General features: G+C 39.8%; 1 protein-coding gene across 2 annotated transcripts in view; it reads left to right on the top strand.

The window, feature by feature from the left end:
* The window catches only part of ramp1 (receptor activity modifying protein 1), a 70,700-nt gene that overhangs the window by 28,033 nt on the left and 23,431 nt on the right, over positions 1 to 19,236 (top strand). Inside the window, exon 2 of one of the 2 annotated variants that reach the window (XM_080902659.1) lies at positions 17,086 to 17,224. In XM_080902659.1, the coding sequence (XP_080758785.1) occupies positions 17,086 to 17,224 (139 nt within the window). The remainder of the gene's footprint in view (positions 1 to 17,085; positions 17,225 to 19,236) is intronic. The other variant, XM_080902660.1, reaches the window with a different exon arrangement.

Consider the following 19,236-nt stretch of genomic DNA (forward strand, 5'->3'; position numbering starts at 1 on the left):
CAGAAACACTTCCCTTCTGCTTTTTGGAAATCAGTTATTTCCTATTTGCGTTGTGTTTTGTGTGCTTTATATATATGTGTATATATATATATATATATATATATATATATACATATGTGTGTGTGTTTTATATATATGTAGGGAAAATAATCAATGTTTAAGTGTGGGATGGACTGTTTTTACTTACTTAAAACTGAACTTAATTCAAAGCTTAAAGAACAAAGAGAGGAAAAACAGAGAGAGACTGAAACGTAGGCCCCTGGGCACGAGTTTCTTTCCAAGTACATAATGTCTTTACTTTCCTCTGTGTCTCAGTGTTGAACAGATACCTGGACAAAACAACAAAAGGCAGAAGATTTATGCCTCAATTTGGTTTAAGGGCAGAGCAGGAGAACAGACAATTCTGTGGAGGTTTCTTCATCGCCTTCACTGCAACATAATCTACAGCTGTACATGTTACAGCCTCTGTAAGCACCCACATTCACCTCAGGTAGGTTACACAGTCAGAAACAGATGGGGTTTTTTTTAAAACTAAAATAGTTTAAAAATATATTTTGCAAAATTTTGAATTATTTAAAATGCAAATCAGACTAATATCAGTAGAAGATTTTGGATAAAATTTTTTGTGTGTGATCAACTATTAATCTGTTAAATCGACATGAGGAAATAATCCTGAAATATTTTCCAAAGGCGAAACATGGAATAAAAATAGCGCGACAGGACTCACACATAGCAGCAGCAGCTCTGTGGTTTAACTTGTGCTTTTGCCCACTTTATAAATCCTCCACTGCAGCACTGAAGTGGAAGAGTGGTTTGGTTTTGCAATCTGCAGCCACTGCTCAGATGCAGCGTGAACAGCCAACACCAAACCCCTGCCCCATAAAAAAGAGAAACAAAATCCAATCAGTCTATAAACTACAGACTAAAGATAGCAGTTTTCCATGAGCGAGTTTATCCCTCAAATCCCAAATCGACTGCTTTGCATTTCAAAGCGGGAAAATAAACATTTTGATAAAAACAGACAAGAATAAACCTCATGCCTTTGGGCGCGTTTGCACCTATTTTCATCCACTCAAAGCTGCGGTAGTTTTCCAACTTTAAATTGATGTTCTGGCATCACAAATGCCAGAATACTGAGTCAGTAGGTGGAATCGGGGATGCCGTAGGTAATCCAGATATCGGTACGGAAAAGTGTGCTAAGCCAGATGCGACTATGGACCCGTCACCTCGGTGTATGATGAGATTTACATGATCTTATTAAGAAGTCCAAAGATGTATTAATCAGCTTATTAAATGTTTGGAGCTTTACGCACGTCTCGCGGGACGAGGAACACTGGTGCTCTCCATTTTATTAATGTTTTAAAACACAAGAACATTTTATTGTCATCTAATTTAATTGCTAACTATCAGTGAACAGACACCCACACGGGGTCAGTTTATGTTTTTTATGCTTCAGTATGTTTGGTGTGTGAATTTCTGTCTTTTTGTTGCATGTTAAACTTGCCTGCAGTGTCACAGTGACGTGTCAGCACCATTAACCTGTTGTTGTGAGAGACTTTTCAGAGTTTTGATTGCTTAGCCCAGTGTGATTTTGTCCTCATCTATTAAAGAATGATACAAAACAGTAGTTTTAGTTTCGATCAAGACTAGACGGCGAGAAAGCACGGTCGACTTTACACTGAGTCAGGTTATTTTGTTGTAAATCTGCAAATATGGCTCGTCTGTGAAGCACTTTGTTGTACCTGTGACTCTTAAATGTGCTATAGAAATAAAATTGAAATTGAAAATTCAAAGTTGACTTGCCTGCTGAGAAATCACTCAAAGCCGTGCCCTAAACCTAACCCACCAGCTCCCAGAATATGTGAGGACAAAAGGCTAGGGTTACCAAAACTGCGGCTGTTGCTCGCAGCCTGCAACAACTTTCTGCTACAACACCTTCACACCGCACAGAGATCTGTAGCATGAACGTGTGTTGATGGCTAAAAAAGAAAAGCTCATTTCTTTTGTTGCCCCCTCCTTCTAAATTATCGTGACAGGGCTACAGCCTTTATCTCCTCCTCGGGGCTTCACCAGCTGCTCACCTCTAATCAAACCTTCTCTGACACTCACTGTGTGTGTGTGTGTGTGTGTAGGTGTGTGTGTGTGTTTATCACCTTTCTCTCTAAAGTCATTCTGATGTGTTGTATAATTGCATTCATCCACTACAAGCCTGCTCTCTTTTGTTTGTTGGCTGTTAAATGCTTTCTGCCTCTTGGTGCTTCCTTTTGTGTCTCTTTCTCTTGACAGCCTCTCTAAATCACTCCACAGTACACACACGCGCGCACACACATGCACACTGTGTAGATTCAGCCACACCGAGCTTTCAATCAAAAACCCAAACTATAATCTATTCTTTAACCTGTAACTCAAAGGGGCTTCATTTTTGAGTTTTTTCAGTCACATCAGTGTCTGCTGTCAACGTTTCCTCTCGAGCGCATCAGAGGCAGTCTTCGCTCTCGCTCATACTCAGTGGCACGATTCCTCCCGAGGCTCAAAACACCGATTAACACTCCCGATTCTCCTCTTACTCGCTCTGAGACCTTGGTCATTATAAACATGTCCTTGTGTGGCTGCTTGTTGCTCATCAGCCGCGGCCACTGCTTCAATGAAAATAAACAAGCAAACCGGAGCTTTAATACATTTCATAAATATATTCAACTGTGACTCATTATATGCTCATTAGTTTCACTGACAAAACAGATTGTTCATCTCAAAGTTTTTACAATCATTGTGAGCTTATGTGCATATATTTCCCAGCGTGCTCTGCAGTGAGGTTACAATGTTGCAGTGTTTTTGCAGTTTTTTCCCCTTAAATTCAGTTCAGTTTCTTTGCAATGTGTCAGATATATGTAACTGGAGCACCAGTGGTATCATATTTGATGTTATAGAATAGAATAGAATTCAACTTTATTGTCATTGCACATGCACAGGTACAGGGCAACGAAATGCAGTTTGCATCCATCCAGAAGTGCTTTAGCCATGATATAGATATATTACAATATATATTAGCAATAATATAGATATGTAAGTATATTACAGAAATGGGTCTATTATGGTATGTTAAAATGTACACGGTATGAAGTATGTTATGAATATTCTATAACTATAAGTATGTACAGGCTGTAGTGAGTACAAGCTATGTACAGGATATAAATATGAAATAAAAAACTATACAGAAATATGAGATATACAGTTATACAGAAATGTGAACTATGCAAGTTATAAACAGTTGTAGGATTAAAAATGATCGTATGTACAGAATGATTATCAGTGTGATCTGTCAGCCCTGAACCCTTTATATGTTACTGTTTGTTTAAGATAAGTAAACTGTGAGTAATAAAATGCACAGAATACAAAATGTAGCAAAAATGATATGAATTCAAACTCAATTTCCCCAAATTCCACTCATTTTAAAGCCACGTCTTACAGGATGCTTTAAAATGATCGCCACACCCCTCATGCACTGCTGCACTGTGTATAACTGCTCTGGTAAATAGAAGTCGATCCAAGGAAGAAGAATATGTCTTTATTCTTATGTCTTCCTGTTATCTGCCCTTTGTTTTTGTTAATGTGTTACTGTAGCATTCATCCGCTCATCCGATTGTTGTGTGCCGTTTTTCATTAATGTAGAGTATTTATTGTGCGCTATTACCGAAGAGGCCTGGCCAGTCTGAGCAGCCCTTTATCTGTGATGAAAGCCCGGCTCACTGTAATGACTAGCTGGTGACAAATGGAACTCAAGTTGACAGAGCTAAATGTGATGTGCAAATGCACACACACACACACACACACACACACACACACACACACACACACACACACACACACACACACACACACACACACACACACACAAGGACACGCACGCCTTTTAAATAATTGCAACACTGCAAGGTGTGCATGAAGGTGTCAGCCTGACACCTGGCAGAGCACTCAGCCAGCTGTCGGCATTACATCGATTACACCAAGAATGTGTTTAAAACTGTGTGGGGATGGATACTTAACCCCAATAGTTTCCCACTTACTAACCCTTTGTAACAGAGTGTGTTGAAGCTGGCAGCGTGAAAGAAGAACTGATATATTTCCTTACAGCAAGTGTAAGTCCAGAGCGGATACCACGAGAAATGAACCAGCAGGTCACAGAGCCTGTCTAAAGGACCAGGCAGGAGCTATCTGGTAGTTTTAAAGCACCTTTTTACATCTGTGGATGCTAATCACACATTTCAACATCAAAATGAAAGAAGACAATGATCATAGGCAAAGAAGTCAGATGTAGGCCTGATTGCAGACTGTGAACATGCTCTAACAAGACTGTTAAAATCTATAAAAGCAGAAGATGCAAAATCAATAAGCATTTCATGGAAGCAGCGTACAAGGCCTGCTCTGATAGAGGGATATGAACCAATTTCTCCCTCCATCTCTCTGAGTGTGTGCGTGTGTGTACACGCATTAGTGTTTATTCAACACCTGACTACTTTAAATGCAATCAAAGCGGTTCTTACATGGGATAGATAACAATTCCTGAAGCCTAATCCCCGTGATAAAAATCTCATTAGCCTTCACAAATCGTGTTGTTATGAGGGAAACCATGCAGTTATTTATCACCGTGCCTTGTTGCCTGGCCTGTTGCTGGGCATTTAATATGGTTTGATAAATCTATGGGGGACTATTATTTACAGTGAGGGAGCATAAATACAAATAAATCTAATTTATTGACCACTTTTCATGATGTTCAAAACAGTGATGCAGAGAGCTTAGCCTGAATCCACTTCATTATATCGGCGCTCATATGAACCACAAATCCATATAGATCTCCAGGCAGGGGTTATCTAATCACATTAATCACATCGAGTGTAACGATAACAAGCACATTTGTCTGATTATTTTCATTTATTTATTACTGCTAGTTTTCCCCTGTTTATGCCGTATTATTACATCCGAAAAGAACACCAATAAAATATTCAGGCGACGTGTTTGAGCTGTTTATTTTTATTCTGACAGTAAGTTCGGGGTAGGGTCCTGTTAGCTCTCTACACAGAGTAGTGACTGAGAAGCACAAGCACGCTGTGTTTTACTGGAGCTGGAGGCTGAGTGTGATGCTTAACAGTAACAGATCTTCAGTGATTTCCTGTTTCTTTTGCAGAAAAATAGTTTAAATATGAATATGGAAATGGACAATGGTCATTTATATTCTTTTCTTTGTCATAAATGTTCTGTTTTCCTATGCTCAGCTAACTGGTTTGCTACATATCGTCCATGATCGTGGCGTCAGTTTTCTTATCTAAATTCAAACGTTCAGGTTTAATGTCGTATCTAAATGTTGGATTAATACTATAAGAAGAACTTTAACAGCCATAAAAATGCATAAAATAAAGTAATGATGTAACAACTGATGCAAAATAATGAGTAGAACCAGTCGTAAAATTCTTAAATTATCTTCAAACTTAACAATAGAGTAGAAACAAAAAAGCACTTCAGCCTCTTTAGGTTAAAAACCCAGAGCCTTTATTAAACCCCTAAATTGAAAGCACTCATGAAAAGCTGTAATTGTTTGATGTGAAAATTGAAAGCACTTTGTACGAAGCCACTTTTGTAGCCTTTGTGTGTGTGAGTGTGTAGGAGGGTGTGGGAGTGGGTGAGATTGTGTGTATGCATCTATTTTTCTGATTCTTCAGCTCTTTTTTTTTTCTTTGCTGCTGTGGCAGCTTCAAGCGTTGATAATAACGATAAGAGTACCTGGGAGAGAAAGAGGGGCTTGTTGAGCTTCACGGTCATCTCAAGTCACTGCATTGTGAATGGGGTCGTGTGTACGTTGCGCTACGCTCGAGGTTTCTCTGAAGGAAATCATTCCTCTGTTGTTCTCTCTGTCTCTCACTTCAATTATCTGAGAACTTTCCAGGATGTTAGTTCCTACCCTCGAGGTCTCCAGCTGTCTGATTAGGACAGAGAGGTGGAGGAAAGGACTAATTTGTGTGTACGCGAATGTGAGTGACAGGGCTAGAGGCGAGGCCGTAACAAGATGTAATGACGGCGGCTGATGTATCGCTACCGGCGTTCCTTTCTGCTAATTCGTCACATACTTCACGCACTGCTCGCCAGAAAACAAGCAAGCAGCGATGACTCACTTCATCCAGATCATTTGTATCCAGCTGTGGTAAACAGCCAATTTTATACATGTAAGTACTCCGCTGGCTTTGTCGCCCTATTGTGTGGTCTCAAAAAGCACTCGCTGATCAGCTGTCGAACATAAAGTGGTAGGTGAAATTACACACCTCGTAGCACATAAGCGCACAACCTTCAGGGTTGGCATTTTGAATTTTCACATCACTGTGGCCAACGTGTGGAAAATTGCTTTCATATTTCATTGTTGCTCTCTGAGACCTATAATTTATATCACAGGAATACAGTAATGAAACTGTGGACTCCACAAGTCATTGGTTCTGTATAACATATTATCAAGTAGATCATTTCTGTATTTCTGTTGTAGAGGTGAGATAAGTAAGTTTAGCTGTGGGACTTCTTAGTTGTATATATAATTTCATACGATGTATCACATATTCATTTAATGGAAATATGAAAGCGTGGTAAAGCTATAGATGGGCTGCCATTAATACAACAACATCACACCACCCATACAATGCTTTATCTGTCACACACACTGCTAATTTAATGACTGGGAAGGGGATTTTTTTCCCCCCACAAGTTTGGCCTGTGGGAACATGTTTGTTTGTCTTTGGGGGGGTTTATGTACATGTTCATAAACTAGCCTACTTCTGTTCAACTATCTGTATTTCAGGCAAAGTAAAAAAAAATCAAGAAGTGGAGGAGAAATAATTGCTGCTTCAGTGCAAACATATTGCAGATTGCTGCAGATAGTTGTGATGAGGTCAGTAACTAACTGAGAGACATAGAGACTAAAACAAACAAAGCAAAACCAGATATATTAGTGGCATCTATTTCAAACTTTGCAAAACATCAAACAAAGTTTGTAATTTTTGCTTTTCTAATCAGTGATGTCACAGTCATCTTTTAATACCCAATCACTGTTGACTAAATAGGTTTTGGGTTTTTTTTTCGGTTACTTATCATTTACCCGTGTATGCATGACTTCCATGTCCAAATACAGCAGGGCTCACATGTTTTTACATGATTCTTAATTAAATAAGCTGGTTGTTTTTAAAATATGTGCATGTCAGAACGGTGGCCATAAAACAACTAATTAGTGACGTGTGAGACGTCTCTGTGGGATTTTAGTCTCTCAGCAAACATTCTTTTCACCGTCCACATACAGAGACCTGCATTCAAAGCTATTAAAAACTGGCTTGTGATTTTAATATTACTTTTCCATTTGCTGTATCACTGTGGTTCTGGTCATGTTTCTGCCTGCAGAAAAGGGAACACGCATTGATTTTTCTTAGAAGTTTACTGAACTGTGCTACCAGAAACATTCTCTAAACTTTCCTAGTGAGAACAAAGGCACAGGAGCCGTTGAATGTGTGTGCTTTTATAAAAATATGTATAAAACCTGGTTAACTTTATAAAATCTAAATTGAGCCGTCAGATAGGTGGGAAGAGAAACAGGCTTCTGTTTTCTTCTTATCCTCCACTGCTCCCTGAACTGAGATGATTCATGAATATAATGTGCTTTAAAGTCAAAGAAGTGGGTGTTTTGTTATTAAGCTGGGTTATGAAGCAGCATTGGTCAAAACAAAAATTCTGAACAGAGGCCAAAGATAAAGACTTCCTTCTCCATGAATCATCGCTGAGAAAATGATGAAAATGAGACAGGAGGAAGCAGACAGGAGTGACAGAGAGAAGAATGCCCGTCCATTTGTGAACATCAGCTCTCGCGATCTAATTAGTCTTCAGGCTGTTGACAGCAAACATCTGGCTGCCTCTCTCATGCCTGTTTGTCACTTCCACACGGGAAGAAAACGGCTTCATCCGTGACTCAACTCTGTCCTCGAGGAATCTTTTGCAGAACATCTGCTATAGCCGGTGTATCAAGAGTCCATCATTCACAAAGTGCTTTAGCTGGACTTTAAACCACCTGTGTCCTTGTAGCTGTGCTCATCACGTCTGTCACTTAAAATATTGATGACTGCAACGATAAAGTGACAGAGCTATCAAATATAGAGGTTCTTTGCACAGATTATTTGGAAGTAAAACCAAAATGCTGACCCTTATAGTAGCTTTGCATGGTTAACAGTTAAAAAATAATCATTATTTATCTTATACCAAGCCTTTGTGCAGCTTTTCAGTTGATTCAGAGTCTGAAACAAGCTGCCATTTGCTTCAACTTTCACAGTTGTGAAATTTCTTCTGCAGCCAAACTGGGGTTTTGGTTCATTTAAAAAAAAAAAAAATCCATAAATTCATAATTATTCTTGATTTCTTACACCGCAGGTTTACCTGCACTGTTCCTGTCAGCTGTAGTTTCTTATTTGCATCACAAACATGTGGGAACACTTACTAAAACTTGCAGAACAGCTGAGGGGTGACTGAGACTACATCCACACTAGGCCAGATAGACTTGAAAACGGCGTTTTCGTCTGAAAACACTCCGCGTCCACACTAGCGCTTTTTTAGTCGTTTTCAGAGAGTTGTGCGTCCACATTGAAACAGCCGAAAACACTTACGTTCCAGTCCTACGCATGCGTGAAACGCAAGAAGATTCGGCCTGCCTCATTTCTGTCTGCTGCTTATTTACTTTCCGGCTCTTTGAAACGTCGCTGCAGAATGTTGAGGAAAAGCATGCAGCGAGTTTTTTAAATGGACTAACAATGAGGTGGAGTTGTTGCTGCGAGTAACACAAAAGTACAAAGTTGCAAAAGTGAGTGAGAATTAAATAAGTTTGAAGAAAAGCTCTCTGCAGCATGTACAGACTGATATTAATCTTTAATAGGACTGTCAAACAAAACAACTGCTGTATAATGTCCTCCGCTATCTTTTTTTAATTGGTCACATGACTGCATCACATGATGCGTCATCATTTTAGAAAGTCTGCGTTTTCACTGTCCACGCTGCAACACAAACGCACCGTCTTCAAATGTATGCGTTTTCAAGAGCGTTTTCAAAACGCTGCGTTTTTCCTTGGGGAAAACGCCGTCTCAGTGTGGACGAGAGGCCAAAACGGAGAGAAAACGATGCGTGTGGACGTAGCCTGAGACAAAGTTTCAGAAACATTAGCTCTAACAGGCTGATGATGACAGTCACATTATTACTGACAAATACACAGAGATACATAAGTAACTTTTGGTCTGTCACAAATAAAATTCACAGGATGGCGATAAGATGAAGGAAGTATTGCGGGGCTAGTATTGTCTGCCTCCCACGCTCCGCTCACAGGCATGCTTTCCAATCACAGGAGATCAAATTGTCTGCTGCAGAGGCCACAGCTGAAACTTTTGAAAATGCCCCCAATCTGCTTCATCAAGCCATCATCAAGCATTGCACTGAATTTGCATTTTACTCCCAGGAGCTGCTTCCTCTGCCAAGCTCTGCTGCTGTGTGTACCACTGCCGGATGCTGCTGAGGAACATGTTAGTAATTCATGAGAAAACAACCTCTGACTTAACAAAATGCTACAGATTACATTTTTATTCATGCTTATTTGTCGTGGCTGGTGGTTTCTGGTGTTCATGGTTTCTAATGTGGTTTGTTATAAAACTATTTGCAAACTGTGTCTAAAACTAAAATGGGATCATAGAGGATTCTGTGTAATGTTCTGGAAACATCTTGCACTGCACGGAGATTTTTCACATCCCAGTGAAAAACTAGTCTTCCACTTTCTCCCATTCATTAGATGTTTCAAAAAGGAAATTTTCCACAGCTTCAACATCTTTTACATTCTGGGAATGAGTCAGAGCAGAAAAATGAAATAAAAAAAAGTCCAATTCCACAGACAACATGTTTTGAAGTGTGGCTTCATCTATATTTAGACATTTACTTCATCTGACTAGAATATCGTCATCTGCTCCTGCACTCCTCTTTCTGTGTTTGCTTTGAATGAAGTACCTGAATTTTTCACTGATGTTCTGCTCTGTGTTAAACTATCTGCCTTAATGTTGCATTAATTTCCTGCTTGATTCTCACATATTGTTTCTGCGTAGCTTCAAACACTGAAATATTTTGCAGTGTGATGGAACAACAGCAGATTGTGAACTGTGAAGCTAGACGTCAGGACCTGTGTGTTTGGGCATTCACTAACATTTCATATGTGAAAATTCACTGCTCTGAGGAAATCTGATGGTCAAAATCATAACTGTGAAGCACGCAAACACAAACACAAACAGATACATTCTTTCAGCAGTCAGTTTGTGAGATGCAGCTCCTTTGTCTCGCTGCAAGGCTTGTTGTTAGTGTCTTTCTGAATTTAGTCACTTATTTAGCACGCAAAACAGATTATAAATAGATAGATAGTTCAATGCTATCTCTCTCGCACACATAATAACACACATAAACAGAGCATCCTGAAGCAGCATGGGATTCTTAGAGACAAAGAAGAAATAGTGGAGTGTTAAAGATCAAAGACACTGGCATGCACATGGAAAACTATGCCATCTTCTTATGTATTAGTTACCCTTACTAATTAAGATCAACAGCATACTTGCACCTATAACAACATCCTTAATTCATGGGAAAAGACATTTCAGGCCGCTTCACTTTAAATAATCCCAACTCAGAAGAGACAAACTTTTCCCCTTAAACAAGAGGAATGATTGAAGGAAGTAATTACCTCCATCAAACAGGAGGAAATTACAGGAAGGAAGGGCAAGTCAACACGGTGAAGAAAAAACTTTTTTACAATCAGAAAATCAATTTCTAGAAATAAATTTGTCTCCAGCGTCTGCTTCTTGTCTGAGGATGGAGGATAAGGTGCAGATGTGAAAGTCTAAAGGTGGCATTATTTTTAGTTGCAGCTCGAAATCAATACGTGGTCGCGGGAGAAAATGGGAAAATCTTCAGTCAATCACGACCTTTCCTTCAGATTCATCATGTTCTGCCTTTGCTCTGTGTGTCTGGAACATAAAATTGATTTGACAAGAAGAGGTACATGTTAGAGCAACAGGACAGGGCATCTCGTGTTAAAGAAAAAACTTTTTATCAAAGACACTTTGGGATATTTCAGTCCAACTATTTGTCAAGTTACCCAAGAAAAGATCAGGCAGATAAATGTTATTCCAAGTTGAGTTTGTTTTTCCATTGGACTGGAAGATAAATGTAGAGTTTCCACACGACCAGGAAATGCTGATATCTTCTGTTGCTACATTACCAACCACTCTGTTTCTGGTTGAAGACAACCTAATGGAAGGTTTTTGGCCACAGTGCTGCTGCCTCCCCAGGTCTCATACTGGCAGCAGTTCCTGTATTTAAATACCCGATAAATTAACTGGTAGAATGAAGCAAAACTGGGTCGAAAACGTGACAGGTCTACGCTGAAAATGAGTCTGCATGTGACAAATGTGCAATATGGCCCTTTTCTTACTGTGTGTGCAAATTTGGCTAATTTTGCTGTAGTGGTCAAATAATACCTCATACTATACTTGTGATCCATACAGAATTTATTTAGTACACATCAGTATGTAATTTCTTGCTTCTCTTAGGCTTTCTCACAAATCAGTTAGCTCAGTTAGCCCACTCACTGTGGAATTTATCGTGTGAACATGGTCTTAGGGTCTTGCAACCACTACTGATTGCTGGATGTAAATTTAAACAGAGAGACCAACCAATTTATGCACTATGAGGCTTATTGTGCTCAGTATTTGCAGACGCTTGCTTTCAGGTGAAGGTTTGAGGAGTGTGGAAACATACATTTTATGTAAGAGAAGGCTAAAAGGCTAACAACACCAATGCAGAAGCCCCTTAAAGCTGCATTCTCTGCAGGATACAACGCTACTGGTGCCAAATCACAAAAACAGTTGCGTCAAAACCCCCAAAATCAGACGAACCCCTATGAGCAAGCACTTGGCGACAGTGAGAAGCAAATTCTTCCTTTAAACAGGAAGAAACCTCCGGCAGAACCAGGCTCAGCGAGGGGCGGGGCCATCTGCCATCAGAGAAGAAAAGGAACATCATCTTTAGCTCACGAGTGTCCAGTTTGTCTCAGTTTCAAAATTCAGTGGCAGCTATGATGAAAACAATAACCAACCAATGGCTGATGTAACGGATCATTTTTTGTGTTGTAAATTAAAAATGATTTTCCCTTCTCCCTGCACAGACCTGATTCTACAATAACATCATCAAAAATCATCCTTTCATCCCTTCATATTTACTACAGACACTCAAACTCCCCATCACTTGGATGTGAATCATTTTGGGGCACTTACTCAAACTAGTTATCCTCAACAGGCACTTGTGTGGATTCACACCTCACTTTTGTTTAAACAATGAAGGCAGCCACTGTAAATGGTCACAGTTTTGCTTGTTGTGCCAGTTCCTCAGTGGAAATCAGTAGCAACCCCGTCCTCAGTACGGCATCATGAAGAATTATGTAGATGTTGGGCAAGTGTGGAAAACACAATTTATGGCCAACAAAAGCATTCATCATTAATAACGGGAGTAGGGAGTAGAGCCACCTTTATTAATCATAGTGGAAAATAAGGGAGTCCAACATGTGGGAGTCAGGACTTTGTGATCCAGTGCATATTTGTGCTTAATCTATTTTTAACCATAACAAACTGGTTTTGTTTTATAAACCTAGCAATAACTCTGTGCAGAAAATACTGAAATGGTTGCATTCTGATGCTTGTGTTCTGTTCTGGTCAGTTTGAAGTGTTGGAATTACTGTCAGGATGTGATAGAGAAAAAAATATGGAAAAATCTCTATTTCTCTGTTTCAGCCTCCGTTTCTTCTCTCTACACCATTTCTGTCTCGCAAACATGTTCACTTGATCCTACTCTTTGATCACCATCTTTGAATCCGGTCGTGTGAGCCTTTTCATCCTCTTTCCTCACAGCGGGACTTTTAGTGTGAATGTACACAAGCTGTTTGCTCATATTTCCTCCACTTTGTACAGATTTGTTTTTAAACCATCCTCATGATGATACTGTGTAGTGCCCCAAAGTCCCTTTGCTCTGCACCAACAGACAAACACTGACACGTGTAGTTGTAATAAATGTCATGCGCGCAACCCACAGTTGCATTTTCCTTACAGCAGTGTAAGATTTATTCCCAAGAGTATTGTTACAACAAAGAAGTAATCAACCAATCAATTGACTTACTTTTTAAGTTTATTTGTAAACTTGCTCATTTTTGATAGAAAATAATTAAAGTCTCAAGTCTTAGTTTCTTCTGAAGAAGCTATTCTGTGGAATAGATCGCCTCTGTGTAAAGCATGTATTTACTGCCATTATCAGACCTTTTTACCTTGAAGGCTTTTAAAGATAAACAGTCGTGCAGGGGTTTCTTATTTGAGCCTCTTTTATTTTCACTTCATATCATTCATGCAGATGATGAGCTAATATTATACTGGGAAAAAGACAGCCAGAAAGCATCCTACATCGTTACAGAGGCAGATGCTTACTAAATCATGTCAACCCAGCTCCTCCTGTGATGGAAGGAACTTGAAATAGTTGAAAAAAGACATTTTTGTTCTGCCGTAGTAACATTTTGGGAAAGGCTCTGTTGCAACAGGCCTGTCACCGCTACACAGAGCTCTAAAAGTCAAATAATCAAAGAATCTTAAAGTGGACCCTGAACTCGATGGGGATCCAGGGTAGCTGAATTAGCGAAGGTGTGATTTGTGAATACTGAGACGACTCGCAGCGCTGTTGTGACCAACCTTTAGACGCTCCAAAGAGACTTTGTTAAGAGAACGCTGAGTCAAATGCTTCCCCAAAGATCTGCCACTTGAGGATATTCTGAGGACACACAACGTTCCTCTTTACAACACGTTCTGTACAACTGGCCTGTTTGTTTGTGTGGGTTGCTGGGGGTTTGCATCATGCAGTGAATTCTCCTACAGAACAATCCTGATTTGTTGTGCTGCCATCAAGGTGTTTCTTTAAGATAAGCAACAAGGCTTGTGCTCATCTTCATGTTTTTTGTTCATTTTTGTGGCAGTGTTTGTTTGAGTGCTTTGAAAAAATGGAACTTATTCTCTTACAAATAAACCAGTTTCACTCCTGGTGTTAGCAGAATACAACCAGTCACCAGTCTAAATCACCTGTGGGCTCTCCTTTGCATTAACTAGCACCGAAACAACAACCAGCTTCCCAAAAACATCATGTGTTTAATTGTGATACTTTCTGATGTTTTAACACTAGATGTAAATTAAAGCTGTGACTTGACCTTAATATAGTTTCCATTTATTAATTTCAGATATTCTGAAGCACACAGCGATGTAAGATCAAAAAGTGTTTGCATATATCTCAAAATTCTATATTGTTGTTACTAATGAGTCCTAATAAGTACACTAAAATTCACAAAATGGTTTGTCCACTTCACAAAACTCCCAGAAGACTCCAGAAGTAATAAGATTTCAGCAAGCTGCCAAAGGAGGGATTAATAGAGACGAATATAGAAGATTCACTGGGAAAAGGAAAACAGCTGAATAGAAATGAAGGCGGTTGTAATAAGAACGCAAAACAAGACAAAAGGTGATAAAAGGCTTAGGGAGTGAGTAAACGCTGGAGGGAAACAGGAAGAGGAAGAATGATGAAAGAGATTGATTTCTGTGTCGTGATAATTCAGTATTTCCTTTTAGCAAAATACCGCCGTGGAATTTATTGTAGAAATATATATTGTTTTCTCTTTTTTAACAGTTAGTTGTGCAGTTTTGTGGGAGACCTTTTAATGTGAAAATCTCCTTCCTGAGACATGACTTCATTGGTAGTGTCTACCTTTAAAAAAGAGACGTCTCTATATGCTGGTCAAAGTAGAAGGTTATCGTGTTTAAATTATGCATTTGTTATTTTCGGGGAGTGAGCACTAATAATTAGTATTATGAGTAATTATGAGTAAGATGTGCTTTAGAGTGATGTGGGTGTCACATACAGGTTGGAAGATCAGTAGAGAGTGTCAGAAAAAGAGATGGGCAGTAACGTGTTAAAAGTAATGCGTTTGAGTATCGAGTAAAGTAAGGGATTACTATTGCAAATAATTAGATTACTGTTACTCTCCCATAAGCACGCTGCGTTAGAAAACCGTGATGTTGTTTGTGAGAGTGTCTCATGACAATGACGTATGAGCGTGCAACGTCCGTGGCAGCAACAGACGTGTGTAGATCAACAATAGATAATATGGAGGAAGCCGGATGTGTAGAAGTACTGACATTACTACAAAAACATTAGTCCCCTGTTCACTCTGCGTGGGAAGAAAACTTCTTTCTACAACGAAAAATGTAACTTCAGATCTTAGCAAGCTCCATGCACGCTGCCACGGGAATGTGAAATTCACAGAGAAACCCTCGGATCCCCCCACTGACATGACCGCTGCGGCACCGGGCAAACCTCCCACTCCTGCTAAACAGGTGGAAATAGATTTAAGAGTGACAGGACTCAGTGCTGCTGAGCCTTTGATTTTATTTATTTTTGCTGTGTTTTACTTGCATCTGTTTGAAAGTTTGCTGGAAAATTTGCAGAATTTGCTTGATGCTTAAAGTTAAAAGATTAAAACTAATAAAACAAGTTTTGATTCAACTTTATATGATGGGTTATGCTGAAAAAATTAGAATTGGCCTGAAATGTCTTGAGGTTGTGTGTCATGTTTTTAAAAAGCAACTAAGTAATAAAGTAACTAACTGCTTTTGAAAATCAGTAAAGCAACGATAACTTTCTTTTAGAAGTAATCAGTAATAAGTAACTAATTACTATTACAACACTGGTCAGAAAGAGTTCAAGTTGTCAAGTTTATGACTGTGATGAAAAAAGAAAGCTGAAGCTGTCAGATATGTAAGAAGAACACCTTAAAAATATAATATTATAAATTAATGTAGTTATCGATTTATTGTCGGTTCTACATTTTTTACCTTTAATGGCCTTCATTGGTCGATACATAATTACTTTTACGCCCGAACTCTAAAGTCTGTTTTTAATTCCTAATACTTACATTCAACAAACCTTCCAGTTTTATTCGTCTCTGTTGTGACTGATAAAAAAATAAAAAGCTGGGGCTTCAACGTTGCAACAACGTTGCAACAAATTGAAACTCTTTTTTTTACTCTTGCATAACAAAAATTTACAAATCTGTGAAAATGCTGATATTTAGCATCTCATTTGCATTTTCAGCCTAACGTTTCTGAAATGCAGCGTGTCACTGCAGGAGAGGTTTTATATTTGACCTTGTGACTCTTCACCCTGTTTGTTTCTGAGTAATTTGGCTGAATAATCTGAGCATTTACACCCACACGGGCAGGGAAATAAACAAAGGTTGAAAAGTTAACTAGTGAGGTGTAAAAGCACTGATACTCTGAATGCAGAGAAATTACCAATTTCCTTAAGCCCAGAGCTTTTATGTGGAGCTTACCACAGCTGCAGTCTTCTCGCATTATTCTTTTACGACATGTCATTTTTAACTGATACTACTGTATCTTGAATGGGTGTTACCAAACATCTTTGCCATCACATACTTTCTTACCTGCGTTACATCATTTGTCACACAGTCCTTCTGTTAATATGTCAAAGTGTCCCTCTCAGCATCTGGAGCACTCTCCCTCATGTCCACCAAGAATTTACCGGAAACGTTGGTGTTCAGTTTGTCTCGTCTGTCTCTCATCTGTCTGTTTGTGGTTTTGGAGGTCTTGTACGGCAGTGATAAAGCTTACACTGTGTCAGCAGACTGTCATCTTCAACAGATGGGGAAATGGATCAGTTTGCATTGATCCACAAAAGGTGGCAGCAGTTACAGACACTCTCTTGAGTGTTGCCCTCTGCCGTCATCCCGCTGCGGCCAGAGCTCTTTGCATTACACTTTTTAAAAGTTGGAAAAAGTTGTTAGCCCTGCACTGAATTATGCATTGTGCTGCGATCCAACTTACATTCAGCCCACTTTCCTTCATTATTCTAACGCCGTCCTTCCCTTTTCTTCCCTCCCCTTTCTCTCAGCAGCGTCTCAGTGTGTGTCAGCGCTGGGCTGCGGACCTCACTACGAATACGCTATTGAGGATTTCTGCCTGGGCAAGTTCAGACTGGACATGCAAGAGCTGGATCAGAGACACTGGTGTAACTGGGAGGACACAGTCGAGTGAGTGGGATAATCACAGTCTCATGCACACATGCACACAAAGAGAGAGAGAGAAGCAGCCAGACATGAATGAAATCTGTTTTATATTCACACTAACACGAACAGGACATGGTGACATTTTGGTGAGGCATTAAAAAGCAATTTCATCCTTTTTTTGTTAGGTTTTATGCACTTAGAGCAATAAAAATGCTTAAATTGTCACTGTGATGTCTTCCAAAAAGCCTTGGTTTCATTCTGTTATCACCACACAAAACACATGATTTTTTAAAATTAATAATCCTCCTGTGTTTTTTTTTTTAATCGAAACAATAAGGCAGCGATACAGTGTTACATAAAAAATCTGTATATTTGTTCATCCCTCACTTGAGCTGTTGCATTTTTTTCAGCTTTGGTTAGAGTCCAAAGGCTGATTATGTACTGAGTGAGAGACTACAGAGAAAGACAGTGAGTTGGAAAAAGGGGGGGTAGAAGGGATTCAGAGAAACAGTCTGAACAAAAGCAGCACGCCTCTGGCATAAACACAGATCTTTTTGTGCGTGAGCAAATATTATCTTTGTGCTCGCTGCAAAAAACGGCAGCATCGTCACAGCTTTTCAGATTTGCTTTTACAATTTGAGAACATAAATTACAATTAAGTAATCACATAAATACCCCCCCCCCCCACACACACACACACACACACACACCTCCCACCTGACTGTGTTTTAAGAACATGTTTGTATTTAAAACGGTCAGCTGTCTCCACATCAGGTCTGACCTTACTTTGCACAAATAAACTCTATTTTCATACCTTCATCCGTCTGTACCTGCGATAACACTGAGTAATTGCTGAGATCTGGCATCTTAGAAATAGAATTTAGTTTAACAACGGAAAAACTTTTCAAACAATTAGATCTCGAATAACATTTGAGTACGTGTCTGATGCTGCATTTTCATTTGCACTTGCACGACATGTAGTGAGAAGACTGTGCCAGGACGCTGTAAGTAGTTTTTTATTAAAATAATAAACTAAACACATCCAGGAACATGTTCAGTACTGTGCAAACGTCTTGAAAAATCCCTCATTTCATTAGATTTTGCTTCCAAGGAGCCAGACTTTCTTCTGATGGTCTTGAGTAATAGTTCTCCAGGATTTGTGAAGGAGTTTTGGACATATAAAAAGTATAAATGTCGCGCTGACCTAGTAGGTCAGCGCCAAACCTGTCTTGGAAGAAATGTATGCTTACCTGAGACGACAAAACAAGGAGTCGCTTGAAGAATACTCTGCCAAAAATGAGACCATCTGGGCATGGAAGATTCTTCCCGCTGACTCACCTCACCGAAATGGGGCCGCCGAAGCTGCTGTCAGAGTTACCAAGAGAGCCCTCCATACTCTCGGCAATACAGAGGCTCTTACCTTTAGTGAGTTTCTGACAGCACTCCAGCTAGCCGCCAACCTTGCAAATGAGAGACCCATTGATGCCAGATTTCAGAGCCGAGAAGATCGCATTGACTACATCACGCCGAATAATCTGTTGCTTGGTCGAGCCACACAAAGTGGGGACTTCAAAACTGTTGACTTCACAAATTATCCTTTCAAAAGGCTGAAGGAAATACAAACCATAGTCAACAACTTCTGGAGGTCCTGGAGCCAACTCGCTGGACCAAACCTGTTCATCCGCAGTAAATGGCATACTGCAGAGAGAAACATTGCTGTTGGAGACATAGTTTGGCTCTGCGACCAAAATGCCCTTAGAGGGCAGTTCAGACTCGCAAAAGTCATCAGCGTGAATCCTGATTCTAAAGGGATCGTTCGAGATGTGCATGTGAGGGTCACTCCAAGTTCCAGCATTGCGATCAAGAGTCCAAAACCTGCTACCACAAGTCCTGAGCTGGGCACCACCTTACATCGGGACATCCGGCGTCTTGTGGTTCTTTTACCGGTGGAAGATCAAGCGAGGGACCAGCCCACCTGAGTGCGATCTTTCCAGACAGTGCTGAGCAAAGATCGAGTGGGAGGTGTCGCGCTGACC

The sequence above is a fragment of the Rhamphochromis sp. 'chilingali' genome (genome assembly GCF_963969265.1).
Source record: "Rhamphochromis sp. 'chilingali' genome assembly, chromosome: 14".
NCBI lineage: Eukaryota > Metazoa > Chordata > Actinopteri > Cichliformes > Cichlidae > Rhamphochromis > Rhamphochromis sp. 'chilingali'.